The sequence below is a fragment of the Scedosporium apiospermum genome (genome assembly GCF_000732125.1).
Source record: "Scedosporium apiospermum strain IHEM 14462 chromosome Unknown SEQ_SAPIO_0022, whole genome shotgun sequence".
Classification (NCBI taxonomy): Eukaryota; Fungi; Ascomycota; class Sordariomycetes; order Microascales; family Microascaceae; genus Scedosporium; species Scedosporium apiospermum.
The window spans coordinates 931,428-957,224 of NW_015971723.1; the positions used below are offsets into that span (position 1 = coordinate 931,428).

General features: G+C 51.3%; 6 protein-coding genes and 1 pseudogene across 6 annotated transcripts; 2 read left to right on the forward strand and 5 right to left on the reverse strand.

Moving 5' to 3' along the window:
- Positions 1-383: 383 nt before the first annotated feature.
- SAPIO_CDS0533 (Importin beta-2) lies at positions 384-3,540 on the reverse strand (the record flags this gene model as incomplete). The annotated part of the gene is made up of 3 exons (XM_016783289.1): positions 384-485; positions 640-3,264; positions 3,436-3,540. 3 exons carry the CDS (start codon positions 3,538-3,540, stop codon positions 384-386), a joined length of 2,832 nt encoding a protein of 943 aa, XP_016646489.1.
- A 2,029-nt stretch (positions 3,541-5,569) lies between these two features.
- Positions 5,570-6,092, reverse strand: SAPIO_CDS0534 (Uncharacterized protein; the record flags this gene model as incomplete). The annotated part of the gene is made up of 2 exons (XM_016783290.1): positions 5,570-5,842; positions 5,928-6,092. The coding sequence occupies 2 exons, from the start codon at positions 6,090-6,092 to the stop codon at positions 5,570-5,572; spliced, it is 438 nt and encodes a 145-aa protein (XP_016646490.1).
- An 839-nt stretch (positions 6,093-6,931) lies between these two features.
- On the forward strand, positions 6,932-8,550 carry SAPIO_CDS0535 (uncharacterized protein; the record flags this gene model as incomplete). Its single annotated transcript, XM_016783291.1, has 2 exons — positions 6,932-7,239; positions 7,422-8,550. The coding sequence occupies 2 exons, from the start codon at positions 6,932-6,934 to the stop codon at positions 8,548-8,550; spliced, it is 1,437 nt and encodes a 478-aa protein (XP_016646491.1).
- Positions 8,551-8,898: 348 nt separating this feature from the next.
- On the reverse strand, positions 8,899-9,870 carry SAPIO_CDS0536 (Rhamnolipids biosynthesis 3-oxoacyl-[acyl-carrier-protein] reductase; the record flags this gene model as incomplete). Its single annotated transcript, XM_016783292.1, has 2 exons — positions 8,899-9,649; positions 9,764-9,870. The coding sequence occupies 2 exons, from the start codon at positions 9,868-9,870 to the stop codon at positions 8,899-8,901; spliced, it is 858 nt and encodes a 285-aa protein (XP_016646492.1).
- Positions 9,871-11,449: 1,579 nt separating this feature from the next.
- SAPIO_CDS0537 (uncharacterized protein) lies at positions 11,450-13,497 on the reverse strand (the record flags this gene model as incomplete). The annotated part of the gene is made up of 10 exons (XM_016783293.1): positions 11,450-11,774; positions 11,853-12,013; positions 12,069-12,109; positions 12,187-12,255; positions 12,320-12,487; positions 12,565-12,600; positions 12,660-12,695; positions 12,775-13,056; positions 13,134-13,301; positions 13,389-13,497. 10 exons carry the CDS (start codon positions 13,495-13,497, stop codon positions 11,450-11,452), a joined length of 1,395 nt encoding a protein of 464 aa, XP_016646493.1.
- A 1,506-nt stretch (positions 13,498-15,003) lies between these two features.
- SAPIO_CDS0538 lies at positions 15,004-17,274 on the forward strand (annotated as a pseudogene; the record flags this gene model as incomplete).
- A 6,351-nt stretch (positions 17,275-23,625) lies between these two features.
- SAPIO_CDS0539 (Cytochrome P450) lies at positions 23,626-25,580 on the reverse strand (the record flags this gene model as incomplete). Its single annotated transcript, XM_016783294.1, has 5 exons — positions 23,626-24,050; positions 24,164-24,769; positions 24,853-25,012; positions 25,101-25,226; positions 25,290-25,580. 5 exons carry the CDS (start codon positions 25,578-25,580, stop codon positions 23,626-23,628), a joined length of 1,608 nt encoding a protein of 535 aa, XP_016646494.1.
- Positions 25,581-25,797: the final 217 nt, after the last annotated feature.

Genomic DNA, 25,797 nt, shown 5'->3' on the forward strand with positions numbered 1-25,797 from the left:
AATGCAGAAATCTAAGCTAATTCATTTGAAATGTAAAAAAAAGGAAGAGAAGAAAAGAGTGAAGAAGCGGAAAAAATGAAAGAAGGCCCTGCCCCATATCAACCCCCCTGAAGACTGTGCTATTCCATGATGCTACCGTAGAGAACCCCTAATTGCTTACTTTCCATGCTCTTTCTATGTCACATACTACTGATATTACCCTTCCATATCTCTATATCATTCCTGTTTTAGGCAAGGTACAAGCTGAGTTGATGCTTCTCTTCTTTTTTTTCCCTCTCTTTCCTTCTTTATTTTCCTCCCCATACCCAGCTCGACCCGTCCTATTTTCCATCTCTTTATGCTTTTGTTGCCAGTGACATATTTTTCTCCTTCGCTATATCTCTTTAGACCGTGTACCTCGTAGCCAATGCTTGCCTGTCCTCGGGCTGCATCTGTCCGAGGAAGTCGTTGAAATGAGGAATCATTTGCTTATAAGTGGTAATGACCTGCCGATAAAGTATTGGTTAGGAAACATCAAACTCGCCAAGAATGCTAAGAGAGAGAGAGAGAGAGTGTGTGTGTGTGTGTGTGCGCGTGTGTGTGTGTGTGTGTGTGCGTGTGTGTGTGTGTGTGTGTGTGTGCGCGCGATCGTCAACTCACCTGTTGGAAAACATCATGAAGTTCCCTATTAAGGGGACTCCCAAGTGTTCCGAGCGAGTCACCATATCTCGCAATAGTGGTGAAAAATTGAAGAAGCGTCTTCTCCATAGCCTGCGGGTTCTGTCCCACGACCAAAGCGAAGCCCTTCAACGCGGTAGACTTCTCATCGCTCGGGTCTACGTCTTCGACGGCATTCAAAAACTCCTCGGAAAAGGTGGGAAGCGAGGGACCTAGCAGCTCCGCATTGTCGAGTCCGAGACGGCCGAGAGCAATACCAGCGTTCTCCACGAGGCTCCTCGGCACGCGGGGGTTCGTCATGAGCTCTACAAAGCGCTGGAGAAGCTCCGACACGTAGGGAGCCATGCCTTTCTTGTGGTGCAGGGCGATCTCTCCCGCAGACCAACACGCGTTGTTAATGACGGCGAAACTGCCGTCAATGTCCTCGTCTAACACGCTCTCAAAGTCGAGCTGCTTGAGGATCATTGGTATCACCGATTGCAAATAAGGTTGGAGCTGGGGGAAGACGTATCTAGCGCAGTCCCCAAGCAGAGCGTATGCGGATTGCCTGACCTCATCCGTGAGATCTTCGAGGCAGAGCGCTAGGAGCTCGAATAGAGAGCCATTCGTGCTGTTCACGAGCTCCGCAGCGCCAGCTCCGTCTAGCGCCTGAATAATGGCGCTCAGGAGGTCCAGGCTTGTTATGAGGTAGTCCTTGTCCGGCTGATCTAGCTCCGGGTTGCTGGTCGCCGCCATGCTCTGCTCGAGGTTCATGTGGATGATGTTGACGCAGCGCTGGAAGATGGGCTCGGCGTAGGGGGCGAAGGCATCGCGAAGAGCCACGGCAACGTACGACAAACACTCGAGAAGAGCGAAGATTTCCCTTGACTCGTCAGGGACTTTTTGGTATCTGGCGTTGAGGGCAGGCATGAGCTCGTTGACAAGCTCCGGCTTCGCCAAACCGGGTCCAATCTGCTCGGCAAGAGTCTGGACGCAGTCGTAAAGGATATACATGTTCTTATCCTTGTAACTGCCAAAGCATCTTACAAACTGTTGGATGATAGGGACAGCATAAGGTTCGACCTGCTTGCCCGATGTCTCTTGGAGATTTGCCATGGCCGATGCGGCGGCCTCCTGGACCTTCTTGTTCCGATCTAGCATGCGCTGGAGCAAGCCATCAATCATGGGCTCAAAGAACTGGGTCTTCTGAGCGGGGTCCGGGAGACTTGCGGCCCAGGAAGAGTACCGACTCAATGTCCAGCAAGTGATTTGTCGCACTACTACCTCAGGGTCGGAGAGCAGAGTGATGAGATACGGCACAAGCTCGGTAAGATGGGGGGAGACGACATCCATGCAACCCTCGGATACAGCGCCGAGAGCAAGAACAGCAGCCTCGCGATAGGGCCAGTCGGGGTGTTTCAGGTTGTTTGTTAGGAACGGCAATATGCACTCAAAGACGCGGTTCTTAAAGTCACGCGCAAACACATCAAGTGCCGCGGCGGAGCTCTTGCGAAGGGTCCACCGTTCTTCGGGGTTCTCGTCATCGTCGGACTCGTCAATTTCTCCTTCCTCAAGGTCGTCCTGATCCATCCACGGCACGTTCCCTGCCTCGGCCCCGTTGGAATCCCCTTGGCCAGCGCCGGTCTTGGTGTAGTTTCTTGCCTGAGACTTCTTTGCGTGGGCTGGCTTGATATCCTCCGCGCGATCCTCCTCGTCTTCGTCGTCCGACTCGCCTCCAAGAAGGGCAATTTCCTCGCCACTGTATGCCATGCACTCGAGAAGGGTAGGAATAATCTTATGGATGTAAGGATCTAGCGCCCTCCATAAGTGATCGTGTTCGCCAACGGCAAGCCAGAACTCAGCTGCCTCCAAGGCGAGGTCCGGATCGTCGCTTTTTTGTTGCGTCAGGATATAGTCTACGAGTCCGCTGATATGGGGCTCCAGCTTGTCGGGTCGAGCATCAACGAGTTGCACAAACGCCTTGCAGACTTGTCGGCGCACATCCGTGTTGTCGTCGGTGGCGAGGAAGAAGAGGTGTTGCAGGAGGTCATCGACAGAGTCCAGCATCGCCTGCGACTTACGCGGGACGAATACGTTGATCGCGATAAGTGCTTGTGTCCGGACCTTCACCAGGGGACTTTTGGTTGCCTCAATGAGCTTGGGTAGGATGAAGCTAAGTGGCCGTTGGCCGTTCAGTTCCCGGTCAAGCATCTTTGGGTTGTCCTCGCAAATCTTGGTCATGGCCGACATGGCGCCCTCTTGCGCAGCATCGGAGAACTGACCCGTCTCGTTCGACCACATACCCATGAGGGTGGGTAGCAGTTCGGGCCAAGCCAAGAGACCTCCTCTCTTGATGAGCTCTGTTGCGACGATTCCTATGTGGTTGCGGATCCAAGCATGCTTGTCTTGGAGAGCGTTGATGACGGCGAGCTTGATGAATGCCAGGCTCTCGGGCGGGATCTGCTTATAGTTGGATCGGACATTGTTCTTGAGCATGACGGCGGAAGAGGATCGGACCATGGTCCACGAATCGGCGTTCATTGTAACGCCGGAGGGAAGCTCGGGATTGGAAGTGATGTAGGCAAGGTAATTGTTGATGTCGGGCGAGTTTCTCGCCTGCAAAAGCATCTATTCTCGGGGGAACAGGCATCGCGAAAAAAACCGTCAGTATGCGCATGATGAATGTTGGGTGCGCGCAAAGCGAGAGGGGTGTTCTTGACCACTAGAGGTCCATCTTGGGATTTTTGGAGAAGAGGGAATGGATGCAAGTCCTGGGAGGGAGGGAGAGGGTTGGCGCACCATTTCTGCTTGCTTCTGAGCATTTTTATCGTATCCGCTGAGGGAGTCCCTCAGGTAGCCGCAAAGCTGGCTGAGGGACTCGGGATTTGGCTGCCAGGTAGTCATCGCCAGCTAGCTTGCAACTTGTGTGTCAGTGGCGACTGGCGAGCAACAGCGCAAAAGGCGGGGGGGGGGTGGGAGGGAGGATGAACTCTTCGACCAAAGGCGGGGTTCGAGGCAATGACAGACGTACAGCTCTAAGAGAGGTGGTTTGAAAAGGAGAGAAGAAGAAGGGATTCTGCGAGAAGGCCAATTACATCTGGCAATGCCTCCTTGAAGTAGCGGTGGAAGGTGCAAAGATCGAAGGAGCAGGGTCCTTCCTCCCGCAAAAAAAAATATGGGCAGTATTAGACTAGCAGGCGATAATTTTAGTGGAGGTGCGACGATGGAGGGGGAAACCACTAACTGTGAAGTAAGTGGGTGGAGTCTCTCAACTGCTCTGGTGTTTGGAGAGTGTATCTCAGTCGGTTCGAGTGAGTGCGCGTGGCTTGGGGCGAGGGCGGGCGAGGGACGAGGACAAGGACGAGGGTCGAGGGTCAGTGCTTGCTTCCTCGAACCCGGATTTGGCGGGGTTGGTCCAGGCCATTTTTGCCCTTGTCGCAGCTTCTTGATTTTTACTTTCACGTTTTTTTTTCGCTCCTTCCCCACTACTGATTCAGAGATGGAGGGGTTCTGGCATATGAGTGGACCATGTGGCGGAGGTACCCATGTACCTGTATTACCAGTGACATCAACCCAGACTCTACAGCTGCATAGACGTTGATATATTTCAACTTCATTTTCTATGCTTCTAACCGTTATCTTCATACCAAACGCAACGCCATTTTCTGTGAGCGACCAAACTTCGTGGCTCAGCCTCAGCGCCAAAACTCCATCACAGACCAAGATACATTGTATGAATCGAATCAGGTCGACCTTCTTCCTACACCGGCCCCTTCGCATCGGCCGTGTTAACAGCTCGCAGCCAGTCATTCAGCTGGTGTCGTGGTGTAGGAGCTAAACAGCTCACATGGCACAACGGGATCATCTCACCGATTGCTGTCACGGGGTCCCAGGCCACCACCAAGTTTGATATGATTAGGCCACCATGGCTCTCCGTTAGTACTTGGAGAATAAAATACTTGAGAAAGATTCGTCCAGCTTCATCAGAGTTGCCCTCCAAGAAAGCCATATCATGGCGCCATCCTCTTGCTACCAGCGGCCCGTCGCATAGGCGAGCACCCTTCCCACTTACATTGTCAGGAGTTCCAGTCTCTGTTTGCTCAAAACAGCCTCCTTAATTTTCAGCACCAGCTATTTCAAACTTTCTCGACGTCGTAGTGTCTGACGGGTGCCTGTACTACCCAATCCCCAACGACTGCGTCACTGTTCGGGGCGTTGAGAAATTATGAACGGCTTGGCTTCGGAGGCCGGCGAAGGGGAACCGACTCTCAAGGAGGCCTACCTTGGCACGATGCACAAATCCCTTGGAAGACATACAAGGCAACATGGTAATTCCTACCTAGCTAGGAGAAATGCATCTCCGCCGTGAATGGTCATGGTTTTAGGGAATGAGATTTATTCATCGTGTTGTAAGAAAAGACCTTCCCGACCGAGGGTCTCGAAATCCAGGATGGGCACCATTGAACCCTCCCCTATGTCGAGACCGCTCGATTTTGTTCATACCGGCCCATGCCAAAATCGAAAGCTCTGCTCCGGCTGGGAAGTGGATGTGTAAAGGCATGAACATGTTTGGTTTGCTTCGAGAAGGACAGGGCAAACAGAAACGAGGCGTTCCTTGTCGTAATCAAATCCTCTGCCAGCAAAGCAACACGCTCCATTCTTTCACCGCCTGGGTATCGACCTCCCACTGCCACCTCTAGTTCCTACTATGGCCCAATCTACGCGATCTCAAAAGAGTGTAACCCGGCTTCATGCCTTTGTACACCGTTGGATCGCGCAGCAGGTGGCTGACGTATTCACCGTTCGGCGGGCCATTATTGGTGGGGCCACGGTTGTTTGACAGTTTGACATTCGTTATTATCCCGAGGAAGGGACGCTGCCTAGTTGCGTATCAACCTTCCTCGATCAAAGGCAGCAAAATTCTGTTCTGCATCTAAGAGGAAGGGCCATTCGCTACCGAAGTAGCATCAGAAGGCTTGAGTATGTGTTGTGTCTTGGAGAGGATTACGTCAATGACCTTTTTGAACGCCTCCATTTCCTCTTCGGGGGTTCCGCCCATTCCCATGTTGGACAGGTTGAGCGAGCTTCCGACGTAGGTGGGGAGCTGAGTCTTTCTGGCCAGCAGCTTGGCTATGCGCGTAGCAAACTCCAGATTCGACTCCTGGGTATAGATGGGAGTAGAGATGGGTTGGTTAGGATTGAATTTCTGTAAGGCGTGTTAGAATGAGCTCGAGAAAGGACATGAACCTGTGCTTTGAAGGGAGACGACTTGCATCTGGAATGGCATAGACAAATGAGCCCATGGAAGGAGGGGTTGAGAGATCATCCGTGGTAGATGTGGTGACGAAAACGACGATGGATTTCTCTCTGATAGTCAAGTGCGCGTATATGCGAGTATCTAGAGCCCGAGGCAGCGGGAACGAGAGCTCGATAACTTCACTTGTGTGGCCCGTCATCTTGTACAAGTGGTCTCCTTCGAGGACCGAGGAGCCGGCTCGCTCTTTTGAAGAACCAAGTGGGTGGATGTGTAAATCAATGCTTTACGCTAGTCCCTCCTGCGTAGAAAACAACGAAGTTAGGGCGCTGAGAAAACCGAGAAAAGGGACTAAGCCGCTGGAGTTCTCGATATGGCGGGTCTTGAGCAAGTTGACTGTATACTCGACCTCGCTAAAGCTAGCTCTCGTTGTATCGGGCTTGGAGCACTCAACTCAAGATTCCGAGCTCTAGACAACACTGAAGTCAGCCGAGCACTCTCCGTGAGGGACCCAAATGTCTCAGTGCTTCGGGCCTGGCGAGTAAGGCTCCGTGCGCATGGAGTGAAGCTGGGTCTCCCGTTTGTTTGCTTGCATGTGCGAGGCCTGAGCTGCTCTTGCCTTGCAGTGAGAGTCAAGCCAAAGTGGATACTCCCTGCGGCAAATTTAGGGCTAATTGATGTGGTGGGGTATCTCGATGCCCACTTCAACATTGAGAAATCTTCACAGATCTCTCGTCTTTCCATGGGGAATTGTCAATATATTTTAAATTTTGTATAATAATATTCTTATAAAAATATCGTTAATTCATCTTTCGACAATAGAGAGTAAAAGTAGAAGTATTCATTTCTGAAGATTAAAAATAGAAAATAAAGAAAAGGTAATATCCTAAGGTGTAAGTAATATAGTTATTCTGATATCGACTTCAATCCCAAATTCCGCTATGACAATTTCCTCTTCCAAGCCACTCCTGAATCCTAATTCGATCCCCCCCGTTTGTGACATCTTGCTCACCAATTAACAATCCCCCGCCCTCCCTCAACATGTCTCCCAGCGCGATAAGCACCCCGCGACGGCAAGACAACAATAATGATGGGCAACACCCCACCAAGACGGCAGCTCTTGCCACAGCGCCACCACCATTAGAAAGATCAACAGATCACCTACCCAAACAGTCTCACTTCTCCAAACATACCCAATCTTCGTTTAATACTAATTCCAATCGTCAGCCGCGGATAGCTTCATACTTTCGCATCGATATGGCAAACGGGCATGAGTGGGATGAAGTGGACAATCCTCTCGAAGACCCGGAAGAGCTGAGGGTGCTCTTTACTGCTCTGGACTCTTATATGTGAGTCTGAACCCCTCCTCAACTTCAACAAAAAAAAGCTCGAGAAAAGTCCTGCCCCACCAGAACCCTCCACTCAAACTCGTCTGAGATGGGCTCAACTCCGATATGGTCCAGATGATACCGACCCATCACTAGCCCATTCGGCATGTAATATCACCGCAGGGGCTAACGTAATCTTACAGGCAATATGAAAAGGTAGCACGCTTCAACGTCACGCATCTCCGGAGGCAATCCTTCTATGCCCTCCCCGATGCTCAGTGGAAGATGCTCGCGGCACCTCCCTTCAACTTCCTAGAGACGCTAAGCAAGGTGGATGATGCGATAGGCATAAACGCCGACCTCGCCAAGGCCATCGCGAAGCATGGTCTCCATTCCTTCAATGACCCCTCGCAGAATCCCGAGGCCGACGATGTATCCATGCCGCAGGAATGGGTCGGCGTTGCTAAGCACGGCGACATTGACAAGGCGAGGAGTACGTTACGGCAGTTCTTCCGGGACTGGTCTGCTGAGGGCGCGTCGGAGAGGGAAAAGTCTTACGGTCCCGTCATGCGCGCCTTGGAAAAGGAAAGGGCTAGGGCTCCCGAGAACTCGGGGTTGAGGGTCCTAGTTCCTGGAGCTGGTCTCGGCCGACTGGTCTTTGACCTTGCAAAAAACGGGTATCATGCTGAGGGAAACGAGATATCGTATCACCAACTCCTCGCATCTTCTTACATCCTCAACTTTTGCGAACGGGCGGGAAAACACACTATATACCCCTGGATCCACGCCTTCTCTAACCATCAAACGAGAGAGAACCACCTCCGAGGATACAGCGTACCCGACATCCACCCGGGCACGGCCCTAATGCAATCCAGCAACATTGGAACAATGTCCATGACCGCTGCTGATTTCCTCTGTCTGTACGGCGACCATGAACACCGGGAGCACTACGACGCCGTGGCGGCCGTGTTCTTCCTCGATACCGCTCCGAACCTGATCCGCTACCTTGGCGTCATTTTCAGTTGTCTTAAGCCCGGTGGCATTCTCATAAATGTCGGACCCCTCCTCTGGCATTTCGAGAATCATGCTCCCGGTAATCACGGGCTCGATGATGACGGTGATGGAGAACATGACTATAAGAACTCTTCAGGTATCGCGGACCCCGGAAGTTTCGAACTCGCGGACGATGAGGTCATGGCGCTCGTTGAAAAGCTTGGCTTTGTTGTTGAATCGAGGGAGATGGGCGTCGAGGCGCCTTACATCCACGATGCTGATTCCATGTTGAAGACGGTGTATCGTGCGAGCACGTGGGTAGCCCGGAAGCCGCTATAAATTCAGCATCCGCGCACCATCCTTGCTCCTTTTGCTTTCGGGAATGATTTGAGGGGGATGCACTCTCGTTCTCTTCATCTACTGTAATTTTCTTCTTTTTCTTTCCTTTCGTGATTATGATGTGGGGGCGCGATTTCAAGGGAGGTATTTCCGTCGCATCCATAGGTTCATGGGATAGTAGGGTGATAGAATGGGGCGGGCTTAGAGGAGTTCAGCGAATCGCCATGTCAAACTATCCGAAGATCTCAGGCAGTACTTGTATCCTTGTGGCTTGAACTCATTTCAGATTTACCAAGCCTTTCCCGTTCCTATGTGATTTAAATGTACAGGATATAGAACATTGGCTCTTTAGAGCTTAGGTTCCACTTGGAGCTGGCCCCTATCCCAGAGGCTACCACCATCCAGCGCAATCACCTCGGCATTGATGTAAGCGCCCGCCCTACTCGTAAGATAGACGATAACGCCAGCAATGTCCTCCGGTCTACCAAGCCTCCCAAGAGGATTCTTCTTGGCAATGTTATCCGCGCCGCCCGAAAGCGCAAGCAACCCATTAGCCATCTTACTAGGGAAGAACCCCGGCGCAATCGAGTTAACAGTAATGTGCCTTGGCCCCAACTCGAGCGCAAGATTCCTCGCCAAATGAAGGACAGCAGCCTTACTAGCTGAGTACCCATACGTCCCCTGCTTCCCCAACGTTCCAACACCCAACCCCGCCACGCTAGCCGTAACAACAACCCTCGAAGGGTCCTCAGCCGTAGCGTTCTTCTGCAACAGCGGCGCGAACAGCTTCACGGTATTAAACACGCCCCTAACATTAAGGTCCATGACCTTGGCAAAGGCCTCGTCCGGGTGCGAATCGAAGGGCGCGCCCCACGTGGCGCCCGCGTTGGCGAGCAGGATGTCGACGTGGTCGGTGTGCTTGGAGACTTCGCGCACGAGGTGGGCGATGCCGGCTTCTTTGGAGGCGTCGGCGGGGACGGAGATGGCGATGGCGTTGGGGGCTTTGTTGGGGAGCGCGTTGAGGGCTGCGACTGCTTCTTCGCAGGCTTTGGCTTTGCGGGATGTGATGAAGACTTTGGAGGCGCCGGCTTGGAGGAGGCTGTGTGATTATCCAAGGTTTTAGCTGGTTTGCCATGTTTGGGTTTCTTTTTTTCTTTTTCCCCGGGCTGCAATTCATGCGTAATTGAGGGAAGAGTATATGGGGTTGACTTACGCTGAGGCGGCATGGAGACCGAGACCTCGAGAGCCGCCAGTCACGACGGCGACCTTGCCCTTGAGGGAGAAGAGGGAAGGGAAATCGTGGAGATCTACGTCGGACATGATCGGCGGAGTGGGGATAAGACAAGACTGCAGCTGTACTTTACTTCGAATCAACCAAAAGAAATTGGAAATTTTCTAGATTTGAGAAGGGGGAATCGATCAAGATATGGAGGTTCCTGAATTGCGTCAACAAGAAAGGGTGGGGACAACTCTCCGGTGGGTTACAATTGCATCGAACTTCCCCGGACTTTATGTGCTTCCACCAGCGACGGCGATAAAGAGGTATGCTTGGCGCAAGTAGGTTTTAGTAGAAGCTAAGGCACGGAGCTACCCCAAGATCCCTCGGCTTCTTTCTACTCTTTCGGAGGTCCCAGCAATGGTGATATGACGACGTCCCATGACGGAAGGTGCTCCGTGGGATGTACCGAGGCACAGCCAGAGGAGATGTTTAGTCATCAAGATTGAGGGGAACCGACGACGATGGACGGGCTTCATCAAGGTTGCAATCAGATAGTGACAATTCCAAGTCTCACTTCTGTTGAATGACGAAGTAATTGTCTGCCCAATTCTTCATTTGATCAATATTGATTCTCATTACTTTCTGTCCTCTGTAAATCTCAACCTCACTAGGATCACAAACATCAATGGGCATGAGAACGACACAGTCAAGTTAACCTCTAGACTATTCCAAGACACAGCATATCCAGATGCACAATTTAAGATATCTATGAAACTTAATGATGCTTGACTGTTGAAAAGAGATGTGAAGGGAAAACAGTAGAAAGATTGGCAACATTAAAGCAGTCTCGTCAGACCGTAGCGCCCCCATAAAAGGAAGAGGGAAAAAGGGAGGAAAAGAAAGAGAGAAGTGATGGAGGAAGATGGGTTCCATTATGATATTGAGCATGCTCCAAAAGAAAAAAAAAAAAAAAAAAAAAGAAAGACACAAGAACAAAAGAAGTAATAAAGTATAGAGAAATCGTATAAACATCATGCCAGGGGAACGGTAAAAAAGCAAGGAAACGTGACCCTGATATCAGGGAAATGAACGACTCATCGTGTGCTAGATTTAGATTGACAAAGACATAGAGAGATAGATGAGAACAACAATATGAAGAGGGAATGATGCCGTATTAATCATAAACCTACGGCCGTAGTCTGTCAGTCTTCCTGGACCTGGAGATATATCGCTTGATCGAGGATGATGTGCAAAACTAACCAGCCGAGGTGCAAAATATCGTTAAATCTCATCCTCGGCCGTGCCGAAATGCGGCTGACACATTCAAGGATGTTTTGGTGTTATCGGTGGCCATTAGGTTCATGGCCAAGAGTATCTTTCTCAAAGAGGAGCCGCGGGGATGAAATGATGGTCACTGTCTTGGGAAAGAACAGCGGAAATGCCATCAAGAGGCTGACGGCAAGCTACCGGAATAGCCCCGGCCGCTTGCCCAACGTATATATGTGTGTGTAAATCGTAATAAATCGTGTGTCGTGGTTCTGATTTTCTGAGCCTCATGCTCGAGAGCCCAACAGACACCACTAAAAAAACCGCACGCGTGGAATGCGGGCGGCGAACGTGGAAAGGTTGCAGAGGGACCCGACAGTAATGGCCCATCCTTATTCAGAGGCGAGGGTTTCTCTAGTGCCTCTTTCTGCGGAAGGATTTTTGTTCCCAACACCTATTGACGGAATCGTAAACGTAATCGTAGTCTTCGTCGACTATTCTACCGATGAAGAACACCTTGACGTTATGCTCAACGGTGATCAGCTTCGAGTAGTTTATACGCGATTGCCAGGCAAGCCCTTCGCCTTCGGCGAGCATTTTGACTTTGACAGTCGGCATGCCGGGCCTAGGCTCACCAGGTACAAGTCTTGGCTTGTGGCCAAGTTGGAGGGCAATTCCGTGTTTTTCGGGCTTGACTCCTCGCTTCCTGCACGCTTGGCCTCCATATGTAAAGATAGGGCTAGACATAATCAGTCAGCTGTCTCTGTGCCATGCGTGATTCTTGGGAAATTACACGTTGAGTAGAAGCTCGACTTACACGCAAGTGCAATGGCCGAAGTCATTGCCTATCACGACGAATCGTCTGTAACCAGCGTAGACTCTGCCGCGATAGAAATCCGATACTTCTCTCTTCTCAGAAACCGAAGGCGCTTTATGACCTGATTCCCCGGTGGGCTCTGGCCAAAAGACTTTGAAAACCTGCACTGGGATTTAGCAGACTGCTCATCAAAGACACAGATGGAGGCGAACAAACCTCCCCAGGCTGGAATTTGTGGGACGGCTCGACTTTGTAACCTGTTTAAACGAGCCAAGATTAGAAATTACCCACTTCTCAATGTTGGCCGTATGAAATGGGTGGGTGGGTTTCATACGAGGATCTACGGTCTCAAGCTCAGAACCGCCTGCAATATGATCATGATCCGTTTTGATACTTTCGGAAGCTGTGGCTCGCATATCATGTTAGAAACATCTTTCTCCAAGAGTTAACGGAGCTGAGATACATACGTGGATATTCTCCAGTAGAGGGCCCCCCTGCTCTTCCTGGCTGCCGACTAGCGTTCATTGCTCTCCGTATCTCTTCCTCGGGAAAGTCGGCTCCCACATCCTCGTCATCGTTCCCATCATCGTTCCCGTCATCATGGTCGTCTTGTTGTTGTGGAAAGGAGCCGCCCTCTGAACTTCTGTTAGTACGAACAGACCTAAGGAGGCTCATTCTAGGTCGATTGATGAGAATGGGTAGAATTACTCACCTGTGTGGTCGAATGCGGGATATCCTTCCGTCGACCCTAGCAATCGCAGTTAGCCTTTAGTTTGATCTCGTCACAGTAGTGCCCATGATGCCTACTCTGCCCATAGTCTGGGTAGTCGCCATATCCCGCGTCTATGAGGTGTGGGTTAGCCAGGTAGCGCTAATGGGGTGGGTAAAACGTAGCAGGTGTTGGAAGGGGAAGAGAGCATACCGTCTTCGTCAGGCTCATCATCTGATCCGTCGCGGTGCTGCCGTCGCTTTCCTTTCCTGTCCTTCTCTGGTTCTCCTTCTTTCGGAGATTTGGCCTTGGTTTTACTGCTCCTCTTGTCCGTACCTTTGCCCTTGGTCTTACGATGCTTATCTTTTGGGTTTTCTCTTTCATCCTCTCTGCTCTTCCCTTTAGATCTCACCTTCTCTTTCTCTCGCTTCTCTCTCTTGGTCTTTTCCGTCCTTGAACTCTGGGCATGGCTTGAAGAAGAGATGTTATACTCCGCTAAGTGCTATGTTAGTGACAGAGCTACACAACATATTCAGAGGGGGCCGGGGAGGACGATGATGAAAGGTACTTACGATCCTGGTCATCATCTGATTCGGCATCTTCCTCGCCTGACTCTAAACCAGCATTCCCTAACTGTTCAGCGACATCATTGACCTCATCCTCGTTTTGTTGCCGTGGAACATCATCACCATCATCGCTCGATTCGTCGTAGACAGGGCCCCACTCGGTCTCGATGTTACCTAGTCATGGGTACACATGTTGTGTTAGCTGTTTATGCCATTCTGATGACGAGTGACCACGACGTTTGGTAACTTCGAATACCCTACCTAGGCTGTCCTGGCGCTGACGATAATATCGGTTGTACGTTTTCGACCAGACCCAACCCCCCCAAGCACTCCACCCAACACTCCCTTTCATATATGAAGATTTCCTCATTTCTTCATAGTCGCAGCTTTACAATAAAACTGTCTCGATGTTTATCCGTTCCAAGAATACGATACGGCACCGAGAAAGCATGGGAATAGAGGTCGTTTCCCAGCCAGCGAGATGGAACGTCCGTTATCTGACGTGTGGATACAGCGGAGGGGTTTTCCCAAGAGAGGGTCGTTGACTGGAAACCAATCCGAATGTACCAGGAGTGTAGACGGATCTTGAAAGTCGATCAACCGAGAATAGGTAAAGTCCTTGACTTGGAAGGTAAGGTGGTAGTCTAAGACCGGCTAGAATAATTGTTAGCCACAAGGAGGCACCGGACAGCAGGTCTAGAGGAGTGTGATAGAAAAAAAAAATGTTGACGCTCTTGAAGTGAGATTATACCTCAATTGCTCACGGCTAAAGTTGGGCATCCCTCGGTGCATCGGGTGCCCATGCCGGGAGGGGAAAGGAGTCTGTCCAAGGTGGGGGGGGGGAAGAATAAGGGAAGAAGCGCGAGGGAAACACTGCGAGTATCTCGTGCTGAACTGTGCAGCGTTCCTGCAAGGCTCGGGTTCGAGCAGATTGGAGATGCGCCTGGGATTTCTTGGATCGTTAGGTAGGAGGGTGCAGGAGAAGCGATAACGCAGTGCAAGGAATCCCGATGGCGGCGTTGCTGGTGACTCAAGTCGTTCCCGCGAGCAAAGCAGCCTTGGTGAGGGGGATAAAAAGGGTTTTGGGGGGGTGGGTAAAAGACGAGGTAGTCCTACTCGGAGAAGGCTACGGGCAAGAGGAATGATTGTATAGATTTTATTACACTACGAAGTAAGTAAAGTAAGTACAGAGAGACGTTACAGCGGAGCCTGCGTAGGCAGAGTAACACGATTCGCCGAATGAATGGGCCTTCGCAGGATCGTAAAGAAGCACACGAAGTAGATGCGGGACGAGTGGCCGAGTTCATTGGATTTCAACTTGATATGGGGAAAGTCCAAGTTTCCTGCACTTGGGTTTACCAGGTACAAAGCGGGGTGGCACCGCGAAGTCGAGGATACAAGAAGACTGATCTCCGTCGTTGCTTCTTACAGTGTGGATAAGATTATGTACTGTGTAGGCGAAGAGAAGGCTTTATGCCTGAGGTTTAAATATCTTTTAATTTGGCAAGTCCACCTTTCGGTTGGGTGGAACCATAACTCTGGTTAGCGCGGACCCACCTGCCGCCTCATGTTATCAATGGCAGTTGGAACGTGAGGACAAGGAGAGCTCGAAGCCAATCATCGAAGACGCTAAGACTTTCGCCTCACTTCTCCACATCCCAAGCATCAATCTAAGCTCGAAGCTATCGTCGCTCACACGCTTCTTCAACCTCAGCTCAGTGATATCCTACGTTCCGCATAACTATCAAACACTTTCCCTTCTGTTCTTTGGTACCCCTTTAATATTTGATGAGGCACTTTGGATGAATCTTTGCCTCGCTCGCCATGACCCCCGGGCGCCGTCATGACTGACTTAATGTCGAGAGCACCGGTTGCCATGACATCTCTGAACAAGGTCGCGCCTGATTTCAATCACCCCATTTGGCCTGAAGATGATCCCAGCTCGGACGACGACGCCGCGACAATTTGCGCCCCAGAAGATACCCGCAGAAACCATGACCTACCTATTCCGACATCTCGAGACTCTCCCCCCCCTCGACGATCACCACGTCCACGTCCTCACGAGAAGGCTCCCCCGGCTGCCAAAACACCACCACCACGTCGCAGGGGACCTCATCAGGAAAATCCCAATCCACCTTCATCCCCACCGCCTCGTTCGCGACCTCGCTCGGGCTCATCCCCACGGAACTTAGTCGATTCCGAAATTCCAGCACCACCTCCCCCAAAGAAGACTCCTCCACCTCCTCCTCGAGCCTCGACCTACTCTCCGCCGCCACCACGTCCGCCACGTCGACAAAAAACACCAGAACCGCCTCCTCCCCCTCCCCCTCCGCTCCCTCCCTCGACTCCACAACTTCCTGACCCTCCTCCTCCTCCTCCTATCCCTTCCTCGACTCCGCAACCTCCCGACTTCTCTGCCTCAGACGCCAAGTCTCATATTACCCGGCCGCCAAACTCTCAAGGCAGCCAACACAAACGGCCGCCTCCTCCGCCGTCATCTCCAGGTCGTGATGTGGGTTTGACCGCGAATGGAAGACCCATACAATGTCCCACACCACGCAGGGTCGCACCCCTTCGGCGAAAAATTCGTCTCCCCTACGAACACGCTTCGAGCGACGACGACTCTAGTAGTAACGGTGAATCAGCCCAATTCCCACCAACTTATCCGGCCCGGCATCGTAAAACTAGACCTTCGCGTTCGAGATCTAGGACCAAGATCGACATGACCCGTTCGATTGCAAATACTGTAGCCCAGCTCGAAGAACAAAGGCGGATGGCCCCATCTGCCCAGACAACGAGCCAGACAATTCCACAGCAGGCGGCGGGCCATGAAATTCAAAAATTGTGGACAAATCTAAGACAGAAGCGACAGAATCTGTACGAAGTAAGGCAGGATATGGTCAAGGACCGTTTAGCCTTGCAAGAGTTGCGGCGCCGCAGAATCGAGGCTGACAATAAGATGTTGACAATTATTCGCCAGCTCCTGCCGAGGCTGAGAAACAACTTGGAGAAAAGCCTTCTTGGTGCCCAAGCTCTATGGTCGGAGTACGGCACACTGGAGCTTAACTACGAAGCGCAGGAGCTAGCTGTGGACCGTCTCGAGCAAGAAGTTGTGGGCCTGGAGATGCAGTTCTTCGCGGTTCTTTCTCAACAGCAAGGTGTTTCCGACGATCAAGGAATCGGCACCTCGTCCGTCCAGAAAAACGATAAGGGCGCCAAGGAGGAAGACGTGCCGTTCGAGCTAAAGGGCATCGCGAGAGACAAGCCCCTGGAAGATATCCATCCTCTGTATGAAGAATTCCAATCCGCCATCGGTGATTTTGGACTAGCGCAGGAGAGCTGGCATGAGCTTCAGGCCGCCAGACAGGCCATTGAAAGCAAGATAAACATCACTCAGCATTTAGAGGTCACGGGACTGGACGAAGAAGAGGTGGACTTTTTGGATAATTTCTCAGAAGACGAGAGACAGCGGGCCGAGGATCTACGCGAATGTCAGGCGAGAGTTTATCACTTGAAAGCCCTATGTAAAGAGAGGGGCATCAAGCGGAAGCATTTCTCCTTCCAGATGGTTTACCTGCTCCATAAATTCTTCCCAGGCGATAGAGATAACCCGGAGTTGGCAGAGGATATGGATCTACCTGACAACCCAGAAGATTATTCTCACACCATTGCCCGCCCCGTGTTCCCACGCCTGCTCGCGCAAGAACCTCATCTCTTTGGAGATTTCCCCATCCTCCCCGGCGAGGCACTCGAAAACGCGGAAAATCTACCCGAGAGCGACAAACGAAAACCTGCGCTGGTGGACAATGCGGAGGAGGAAGTGTTCCTGGATCGCATCTTCACGGACATGCCGCGAAAGAACACCTCGGCGTTTATACACCGATGGCTGTATCACCAACTGAGGCTATCGCCATTCATGGCGCATACCCTTCTCAACACACTCGGGGAAGATGCCGAACGTGTCGACGTGAGAGCCTGGGAGGAGGAGGTCCTCCGTACGTGGTGGGACGACTTGAGGCCGTCGGTGGGACTTCCGGAAGCCTCAACTGTGCAGTACGGTGTTTCGGAAGAGAGCAGCAGTATTTTTGGCATGGTCCTGGATCTCTCCGACTCGAAGCTGATTCAAACTTGGGGTGCCGATTACTGACGGTCCCTCGGCGCTTCAATCTCTGTTTGCTCTTTTTTGTTTATAGCTTTTTTCTTCTTTTTTTTTTTTTTTCTATCATCGCGGCGCTATTTCGAGCGGAGTCTTTGCAAAGGTTTGCGGAGGACAATATTGGATACCATACCACAAGATGTGACATAATGTTGGGAAAAGCGTACAAAGGAGGGTTTCGGGATATGATCACGGTTTTCTATGTCTCTGGGAGCCGACACGTTGCGGCAAAATTCCATTTTGATATTGTTCAAACATGTACGAAGTAAACACAGGCTTATATGCTCAACTTCGTACTTACAACCGCCACAACCTATTATCATCTAGAAAGGACCCTTGAAATGGAATAGTGTCAGTCAATGCTTCCGCGCCGGATTGGATCGGCCCGCAATTGTAATTCCGTCGTCGACCTGTCAGAATAGAGACCGATCAGATCTCTCTTGGATTCAAATTCCAGACAGGAGCCCGAAACGTGTTAGGCGCCCAGCGAGAAACCCAAGCTAAGCTCCGTCCTTCAGCGGGGTCCTCTCGTCATTGATTGCTGGATTCCAGGGTCATGCTTCAGCTGATTGGCTCTCATGAGCACACTGTGTCCTCGACCATCTTCGACCTTGAGTGAAGTACCGACGACTCAACGTTGGCAGCTCTCGTTGTACCACTTCACTCCTCGGCCTTCGTCGGATTGTCGTCTCTCTCCTCAGTAGGTAGGCAGTAGGCACCACCCTGCAGGTCTCAAACTCGAATAGCCACCACCCCCTCAATTCGAGCGAAACCCTCCGTTGGAACACATCTCAACTACAATCAGGTATTGGGGTGGGTGTAAAGAAGTAGTTACTCGAGTTGAGTCATTTGACAACTTTCGCCATCATCGACTTTGCATGTTGTGATCTGGGCTTGCTATTTTAATCTTACAATGGTCTTATCAAGGGTGATGTTGCATATCCGTAGTTTCGGCGTAGGGGAACAGATACCGCGTGGTTTAATGAGATTCATTCATTCCTAATAAAATCTGTCCCCTAGAGAATGCGGAGAATTGGTTCCCCATCGTGCATATCAGAAGGGATCCCCCGGGACGCGCAGAGTGGAGGGACGGACGAATAGAGAGGGGCCAGTGATTCCAGCGAAGCGGCAGAAGGAAAGAGGAGGGAGGTATCGAGGGACGGGGAGGGGTGAGCGAGGAAACGAATGTTGGTTTTCGCTTCTTCCCTTGTTGCAATTGTAAATTCTTGGAAGAGGCATTGGCGACAGATCTTCCTGAAGCGATTTGTTCTTCCAAATCCTCCTTGCGCATGGGAGATGCGCAATTTTCCTTCTTTTCTTTTCCTTTTTATAAGGAATTTTGCTATCTCTCCAGCGGTGGCGAATGGGAAGATTCCCCTTCTTCCTGGTGGCGATGGTTTTCCTGCATGCCGGGCGGTCCATCACATGGCACTACTGGTGGGATTTTACCAAAAATTGTAGTTTTCGAAGGGGGGAGGAGTTTTCTGACGGGCTGGACAAGGCTGGGGAAGGAACATTGTCTCGAAAAATAGAGAAAAATAGAGGATGGAAAATTCCAAATTTGTCTTTGATGCCTAGACGCCACTTCTTGTCACCGCTCTTTCATCAGGGGCGAAGCAATCGTGCGACCCAACGGAACCCAACAGGTTTTAATCGTTGGTTCTTGAGATTTTAAGCCGCTGAAGCGTATCAGGTCATCAGGAACGTTGAGGGTTTGGAAGTTTGGAGATCTGTAACCAATGCCTCTGTGGACGGAGATGCTGGACGCGGTAACTTCGGCAGAGGGATCATTGGAACTGATGCGTTGGCAGTTCCCCAACCATGCATGTTCGCGACCCCTTCCCTTCCAGCTGCCTTGGTGTGACACAGTGACGCCAAATATGTATGATGTAGGTCAGGACGCAGACAGGCGGCTGGCTTGCTTCTGCCTTCCACATCGGAGCCTTGCCTGACGATGACATCGTCTGTTCCTGCCGTCGGTAGTCACCGCCTAGAAGCAATTTGGATCTCGCGCCCAATCTCCCGATACCATTACCTCATGCCATCTCATAAGTGGGAGACAAGTGGGAGACAATTGGGGTTCAATACGCGCTAATTTATTACCGATGCATCTTAAACCAGAAGGAATAAGAAGAAGGACGGCTCCTTGATATCAGTCCGAGGGAAGGCACGGAACGCAATAGGCGTAGATACCCACCACCGATAACACCTACCCGTAGAGGTTCTCCTACAGTATTGTGTATGCTGGCGACGTCGCAGCGGCTTGCTGATGACGCCACCAGAGAGGTCACGATGGTCCAGGTGCGTCAGTTCCCTTGGGAGGTACTCGAGTACATTGTAAGCGAAGTTCCCACCACGTATCGCATTTCCGTTCTTCCCCGAACCATTCAGATGGCCCCTTCCTAACTCTCCTAGCGTCAGATTATCGGCGACCGAAGTCGGGAAGAGCGTCACGGCTCAAGACTCTGTGGGTGGGTTGTGTGAAGGCGAAATCAATTCACATGTGATTGCGATTCCTTCTGTGCTCTGACGCGATGGTAGAGAAGGTGTGTGTATTCTAGATTATGTGTATGTGTGTTCGACGTGTATGGTATGCGTCCGTGCTGGATGCAGATTCGAGAATCTACAGCCATTCAGCTATCAATTAATGTGAACACCCATGTCTCCGCCTCTGAAAAATCCGGGGTAATGCGACACCCGGAAAAGTTGAGGCCAGGTCCGGATATCTCCGGAATTCTCGGGCCACCTCCTCCGTTGATTCGGCGCCTGGATAGCCCCGAAATCGAGGAGATCCCAGAAGACGGAAGAAAATAAAATCAATGATGAAAAGGGAAGGAGAAAATGAGCGGGCCCCCCGACGGCTTGTTTATTCCAGCTACGTTCTCGGGCTCGGCCGTCCCAAGCTCCTTGTTTTGCGCTATTTTCAGATTGGAATCAAGCTCGGCTCTGCGAACGATCCTTCAAGTCTTAGCTGTATGCAGTTGGTCATTCCGCCCTAAAACCGACTTATGTATTAACATCTCATTGCTGAGGGCTTGTTTGGAGATCAGGTTTAATCAATCGCCGCATCCTACGCGTCTCATCTGGCTCAGACAAACTGGTCCCTCTGCCAGTCTGCCCCCCAAATAATAGAAGCCGGGGCTGGTGGCAGATCTTCTCCTCACCCTGGGTTATATTACCGGCTTTCAGAGGCTCATAAGCTATTTTAGACATGCCACTATCCTTCCTTATAGGTTTCTGATTATTTGAGTCCATCAGCGTCTTGGTAGGATCCTATATTGTCATCTTGAGCTGCTACTATAAGTCTCGTTCGCTTGCCGCGTGGTGATCGGAGGAGAACTCGAACTGGATAATCCCCCAAATCCTGAGAGCCAATCTACCGAGGTACGCTCAGCTTAACATCCTCTCCGGCTCAGGGGAGTCCTCCAGCAGTTCACAGCTTCGTCCCCAATCGGTTCCAGGGTCATTGCATATTGCTACTGGATCGCAATGACTCTGTGAGCTCCAAAGACATTGACTAGCACTCGAGGCAGTACTGGGGTGTTAGGCCGATGGAATACTACAGTCAGAAATGAGGTCTTGATCACTGCTATCCATCCCTTCAAGAGCCGCTGGCTCGGGAATTAATCTTGTTAGGGAGTTTGCCCCGGGGGGGGGGGGGTTCTAAATAAAGATTATCAGAGTGCAAGGGATACTCAATCTACCTCCAACGACCCGCGTCCTCCATCTGCAGCGAATAGCTTTGTGCTCCACTGGAATTTCTCGGCAACAGTCACCAAAGGAGCTTTCGGCCGTGGAGTAGTCTGGGGTGCATCGGCTCGGTTGGATATGAGCGGCACGCACCCCAAATCCTGAAGACAAAAGGGCCTTCTCCTTCCAACCTCGTGAGTCGCACAGGCTCTTCTCCCATTCTATCCTTAATCACTTGCCTCTCTCTACCAGGGTAGCAAATTAAACAAGATGGTATATTAGGTTGGTCAGTGTTGACAAATTGGCAGAAAGTCCTCCTCTCATCTACGTCCCGTTCTTTAGCCTGATTAACTGCACTCCCCACCTGACTTCCTATTACCTCCTATTTGAGAGCACGATTCGAATAGGTGCAGGTGAGTGCCCAGTTAAGCTTTTCGATATCTGCAGAACCCTGGTAACGAGGAAGTGGAGTTCGGAGTGGAGGATCAGAACTGTCAATCTCAAGCATCACGTTCATGGCGGAAATCTATTCTGGGCCCCATGGTGCCCAGGATGGATTCAGATCGCCCGCCTCGTGATAAATCATGACATTGGCTTGCCGTGATCAGGAGAACGCTGAGAAGGAAAACCGAGGAAACAGGTAAACCGAATCCTGGAGCGTCTTTTGAGGAAGGGAGGTTGGTGGCATGAATATTTATATTCACCGCGCTTCCCTCTTCATCCCCACGCCTATTCTCATTATGGCCGAATCACCATAATATGTAGGATCTAGCCTAAGATCTTTCCGGTCTTCTAAAAATTGTCTTTACGACTATTTTGTTCTACTTACTGATTCCCGGGAACGGCTCGAAACAACCAGTGCAAGAGGAGACTCTCTCTCACCCACCCTCTCACCCACACACCCGCACACCCGCACATACACGACCTATTTCTGTACATCTTCCTTCGGACGGGCAGATCCGAAAAAAAGATCTATAACCGGCGTCTTGTATACTTTAGCTACTCGGCTTTACGCACGCAGCTCAGGAACCCTTGGCTAGCTCCGAGAGAGCTGAAACATTCCTCGTCACCTTCCACCTTGCTTCCAGAAGCCGAGTACCCATTCTATCCTGCATCCAAGAACCAATTGATATCGGGGGAAGATGTCTTGCGCTCGCTCGCTCCTCATTCTCGGGCTCGCCATGGGCTCCGTCACGGCGCAAGGGTTCTGGACAAACTGCACACGATGGGCCCTCGGTTTCGAAAATTCAACGATTTACCGGAACATGATGTTGGCCGAGTGTAGAGACGATGAGGAGAAGTTACATACATCCTTCATCTCTCTCAATGACTGTTTAGCGAACCAGGAAGGCCAGCTAGTAGCAAAAGCTAGGTGAGTATCTTCATCCCAATTGGCCTTTTGACATTCGTTCAAGGGGGGGCATTGGCTAACCCGGGTATCTCTGTTCTCCCAATGCAGCGGCGGGTTTGAACCAACTTGCGCGAGGTGTTCGACACGCCGCTCTAACTTGACGTGTGAATGTGCCCCAACCTGGGGCCGGCCAAAGGAGACATCTATAGACTTGAGTAAGTCCAGCGGTTCATCTCATACACTAGGAGTGATAGGAGGCGTCCTGATCAGCGTTTAGATACTGTAATCAGCAACGTGGACGGCATCATCTCATGCTTTGGCTTCCTAGGTAAGTTCCCTAATCGTGTTAGACGTGGACTAGGTGGTTCTAACTAGTTTTGTAGGCGTGGAAATAGACGACTTCAACTCGAGCCCAGCATAATGCAATATGGGCATATACGAAACTGAGAAAAGGAACCCCCGGCATTAACTGGGAGGCAACACTCGTCAATACGTCGAAGCCTTGATGGTCGTTGATGGGAGACGCCCTACTAAATTATTAGCTCATCTGTCACACCTGCCCAGCTCTATAGGACCTGGAGCCACAACACTAGTAGCCATCTCATGTCCATTTCCACTCGCTTCTACCTCCATAATCATGCCTGTCGCTATCGCTACCAAGAGGCTCGGATGGGACAATCACGCATACTCCCTGGAAGGAAAAAGGACTTATCACAGCATCATCTCCAAACATATTCACTCGATACCCTGAGTTATACCACCCTCGCTGAGATCACCGCAACCTAGTCACTAAGAAAGTTGCCACAAATTACAACCATGCTTCGATGTTACCTGTTAAGAACTCACTAAAGAATGAGGATGTAACGGGGTGGGTGCACGCATATATATATATATGTATTCCATGTATTGTATATACAACGTAGTGCTTGCCAACGAGTTATCACTCGGGCAGCTCTTTTCCCCTCTGGATCTTCATCTCTCTTGATTCCAGAAATGCGTATGTACCCTAAACTCCATGCTGAATCTCAATTATCACAAAAAACAGACAGGAAAAGATTGGGCGCTGTGTAAGATTGCCCTATCCTTTCAAATTTTTTTTTCTCCTTTTATACAAGCCGCCGAGATTCTTCAACAATCTCAGCGTAGCCTTGTATATGGGGCCCCGCGGCCTGCGGACTCGAAGCGAATTGGTCTTGAAAGGCGCCAAGGAGCGCCAGGCCCTCTTCGATGCCAAGATTCCCCTTCCCTTCGCTTCCTCTCACTCTGATATCACCTTGCAGTGCCAAGTGTTGGATACCGCTTCACCCATCGACTTCCCTCCTCTTAAATAACAACTCCACATTCGGATCAGGCGCTTTACTCATAACAACCATCATAGGCCTCGGCCTCTCCTGCCCCTCCCTCAACTTCACGTCGTAATTCAGCAAGAAGTAAGCCAACGCCATCTTGACCTCGTTGCCGGCGAAGAACCTGCCGGGGCACGCGTGCTTGCCTGCGCCGAAGTTCATGTTGGTGTCGTTGATGGAGGTGAACTGCCAGCGGTTGGCGTCCTCGTCGGATTGCCGCCGGAGGTTGTAGAAGCGCAGGGCGTCGAAGGTTTCGGGGTCCGGGAAGTGGCGGGCGTCCCGCGAGAAGCCGGCTTGTGGGGCTAGGAGCTTGGTTCCGGCGGGGAGGTGGGTGCCGTCGGAGAGGTCGATGGGCTTGATGACTTTGCGAATGAAGGAGGCTAAGAGTTTGACGTGTTAGTTACCTTTCTTTTCTTTTCTTCTCTCGAAGATAATGAAACGAAGCCCGAAGGAGAGGGTTGATCGAGAGGAGGAGAGTGAGGATTTATCGTACTGATATTTCCAGACAACCGCTGAACCTCCTTCATGAAGCTGTCCATCTTCTTCAACTTAGCCATGCTGTCCTTCCTCGCCCACCCCTGCTCCACCTCCAAAACCTGATACGCCTCCTCCCTCAACATATCCTGCACCTCCGGATGCGCCGCCAAATCATACATGCAATCCGTCAGCAAATTATTCGTCGTATGGATCGAAGCCGCAGATAAAATCAGCTGCAGCTGCGTCTGCGCCGCGATGTCCGTCTTCTCGTTCTCGGGCAGCGCCTCGAGGAGCCATTGGATCAGGTCGTCGGGCGGCTTCTCGTAGCCGGGAATCTCCATGTCCCGTAACCTCTCGCGGATGATGGGTTCGAGGAGCCGGCGCGCCGTGTCGAGGTCGCGGCGGATGGCGCGGATCTCGGAGACGAGGTGCTGGCCGAGGGGGCGGAGCCACTCGGGGAAGAGCTGGAGCTTGACGACGGCTACGAAGACGTGCACGGCGAAGTTGATGGAGGTGTCCATCCATTTTTCTTGGCGGTTGATGGAGGGGCCGACGAAAGCGCGGCCGCTCATGCGGGCGACGGCTCGGAGGGCGAAGGGTTGGAATTTGAAGGGGGTCCAATCTGGAATTTACCATGTTAGATTATTCTCGCGATAGGTGGAAGAGAGAAAGAAAGTTGGTGCACAGAGGGAGAGATCGGCATACCCTTGCATTCGGGGAACTCGGTGGCGGTTATGAACTCGAGTTCTTCCTTGAGTTGGGGAACGAGTCGCGCGAGGTTCTGGGATAACCTCTTACGGACTAATGTCGCGAGCATTTCACCATTGTGGCCGGGACTAAACTTTGTGTACTTGGTTTGAAGCGCCTGGGAAGCATACGGTGTTAGTTCTTGGAGGAATAGAAGCAGATCAACGAAGGGAACGGAACGAATCTTCAAGTCGGACACGGCTTACTTCGCTCACTGCCTCCGTTGCGCTCAAGACATCTTCAGGAAGTCCCTTCAACTCTCCGATTAAGTTCGCTGGTATCAAGACTTGAACACCCTCTGTCGCCTTGATCTGGTATACTTGATCTCGGAACTAACACCACCAGTTAGTATACATCACTGATATCATGTTTGATGGACAGAGTGCTGTTCTAACAGGGGCAGCAGTAGCAGCACCGCCACATATGCCAAGCAACGAGCCGAATGAAGCCTGGGCCACCTGCAATGTTAGACTCACCTTCTTGTAGCTATCGAGAATTAAACTCTCGGCACTGAAGGCCCATTTTAACCTCGAAGCCTTGTAGAAAGGCGCCTCTACCTTCGACTGAGAGGTCCTCTGCTTAAGAAGCCAGGCCAATAACAAGACGGCGCTAATGGCCAGATAGTAAGTAACGTTCTTGCCACCAATAACTACCCATGGCAGTCGAAGCTCGATCGCCGTCGCCATGCTGTACAAGAGGTTGAAATCTCTTATGAGGAGAGGGGATCGAAAGTATGATGCCCTTCTCCAGATAGAATCCTGCTTCGAGGATTAGTGAGATCGCAACCGCAACACCTGCATAAGTGTTTGGGCCTGGTAGAGGTCCCGTTCCCGTCAAGCACCGAGTACCGAGATAGGATTCGGTGACGAGTCAATGTTCTTCCAACGCGTTGGAAGACGGGGC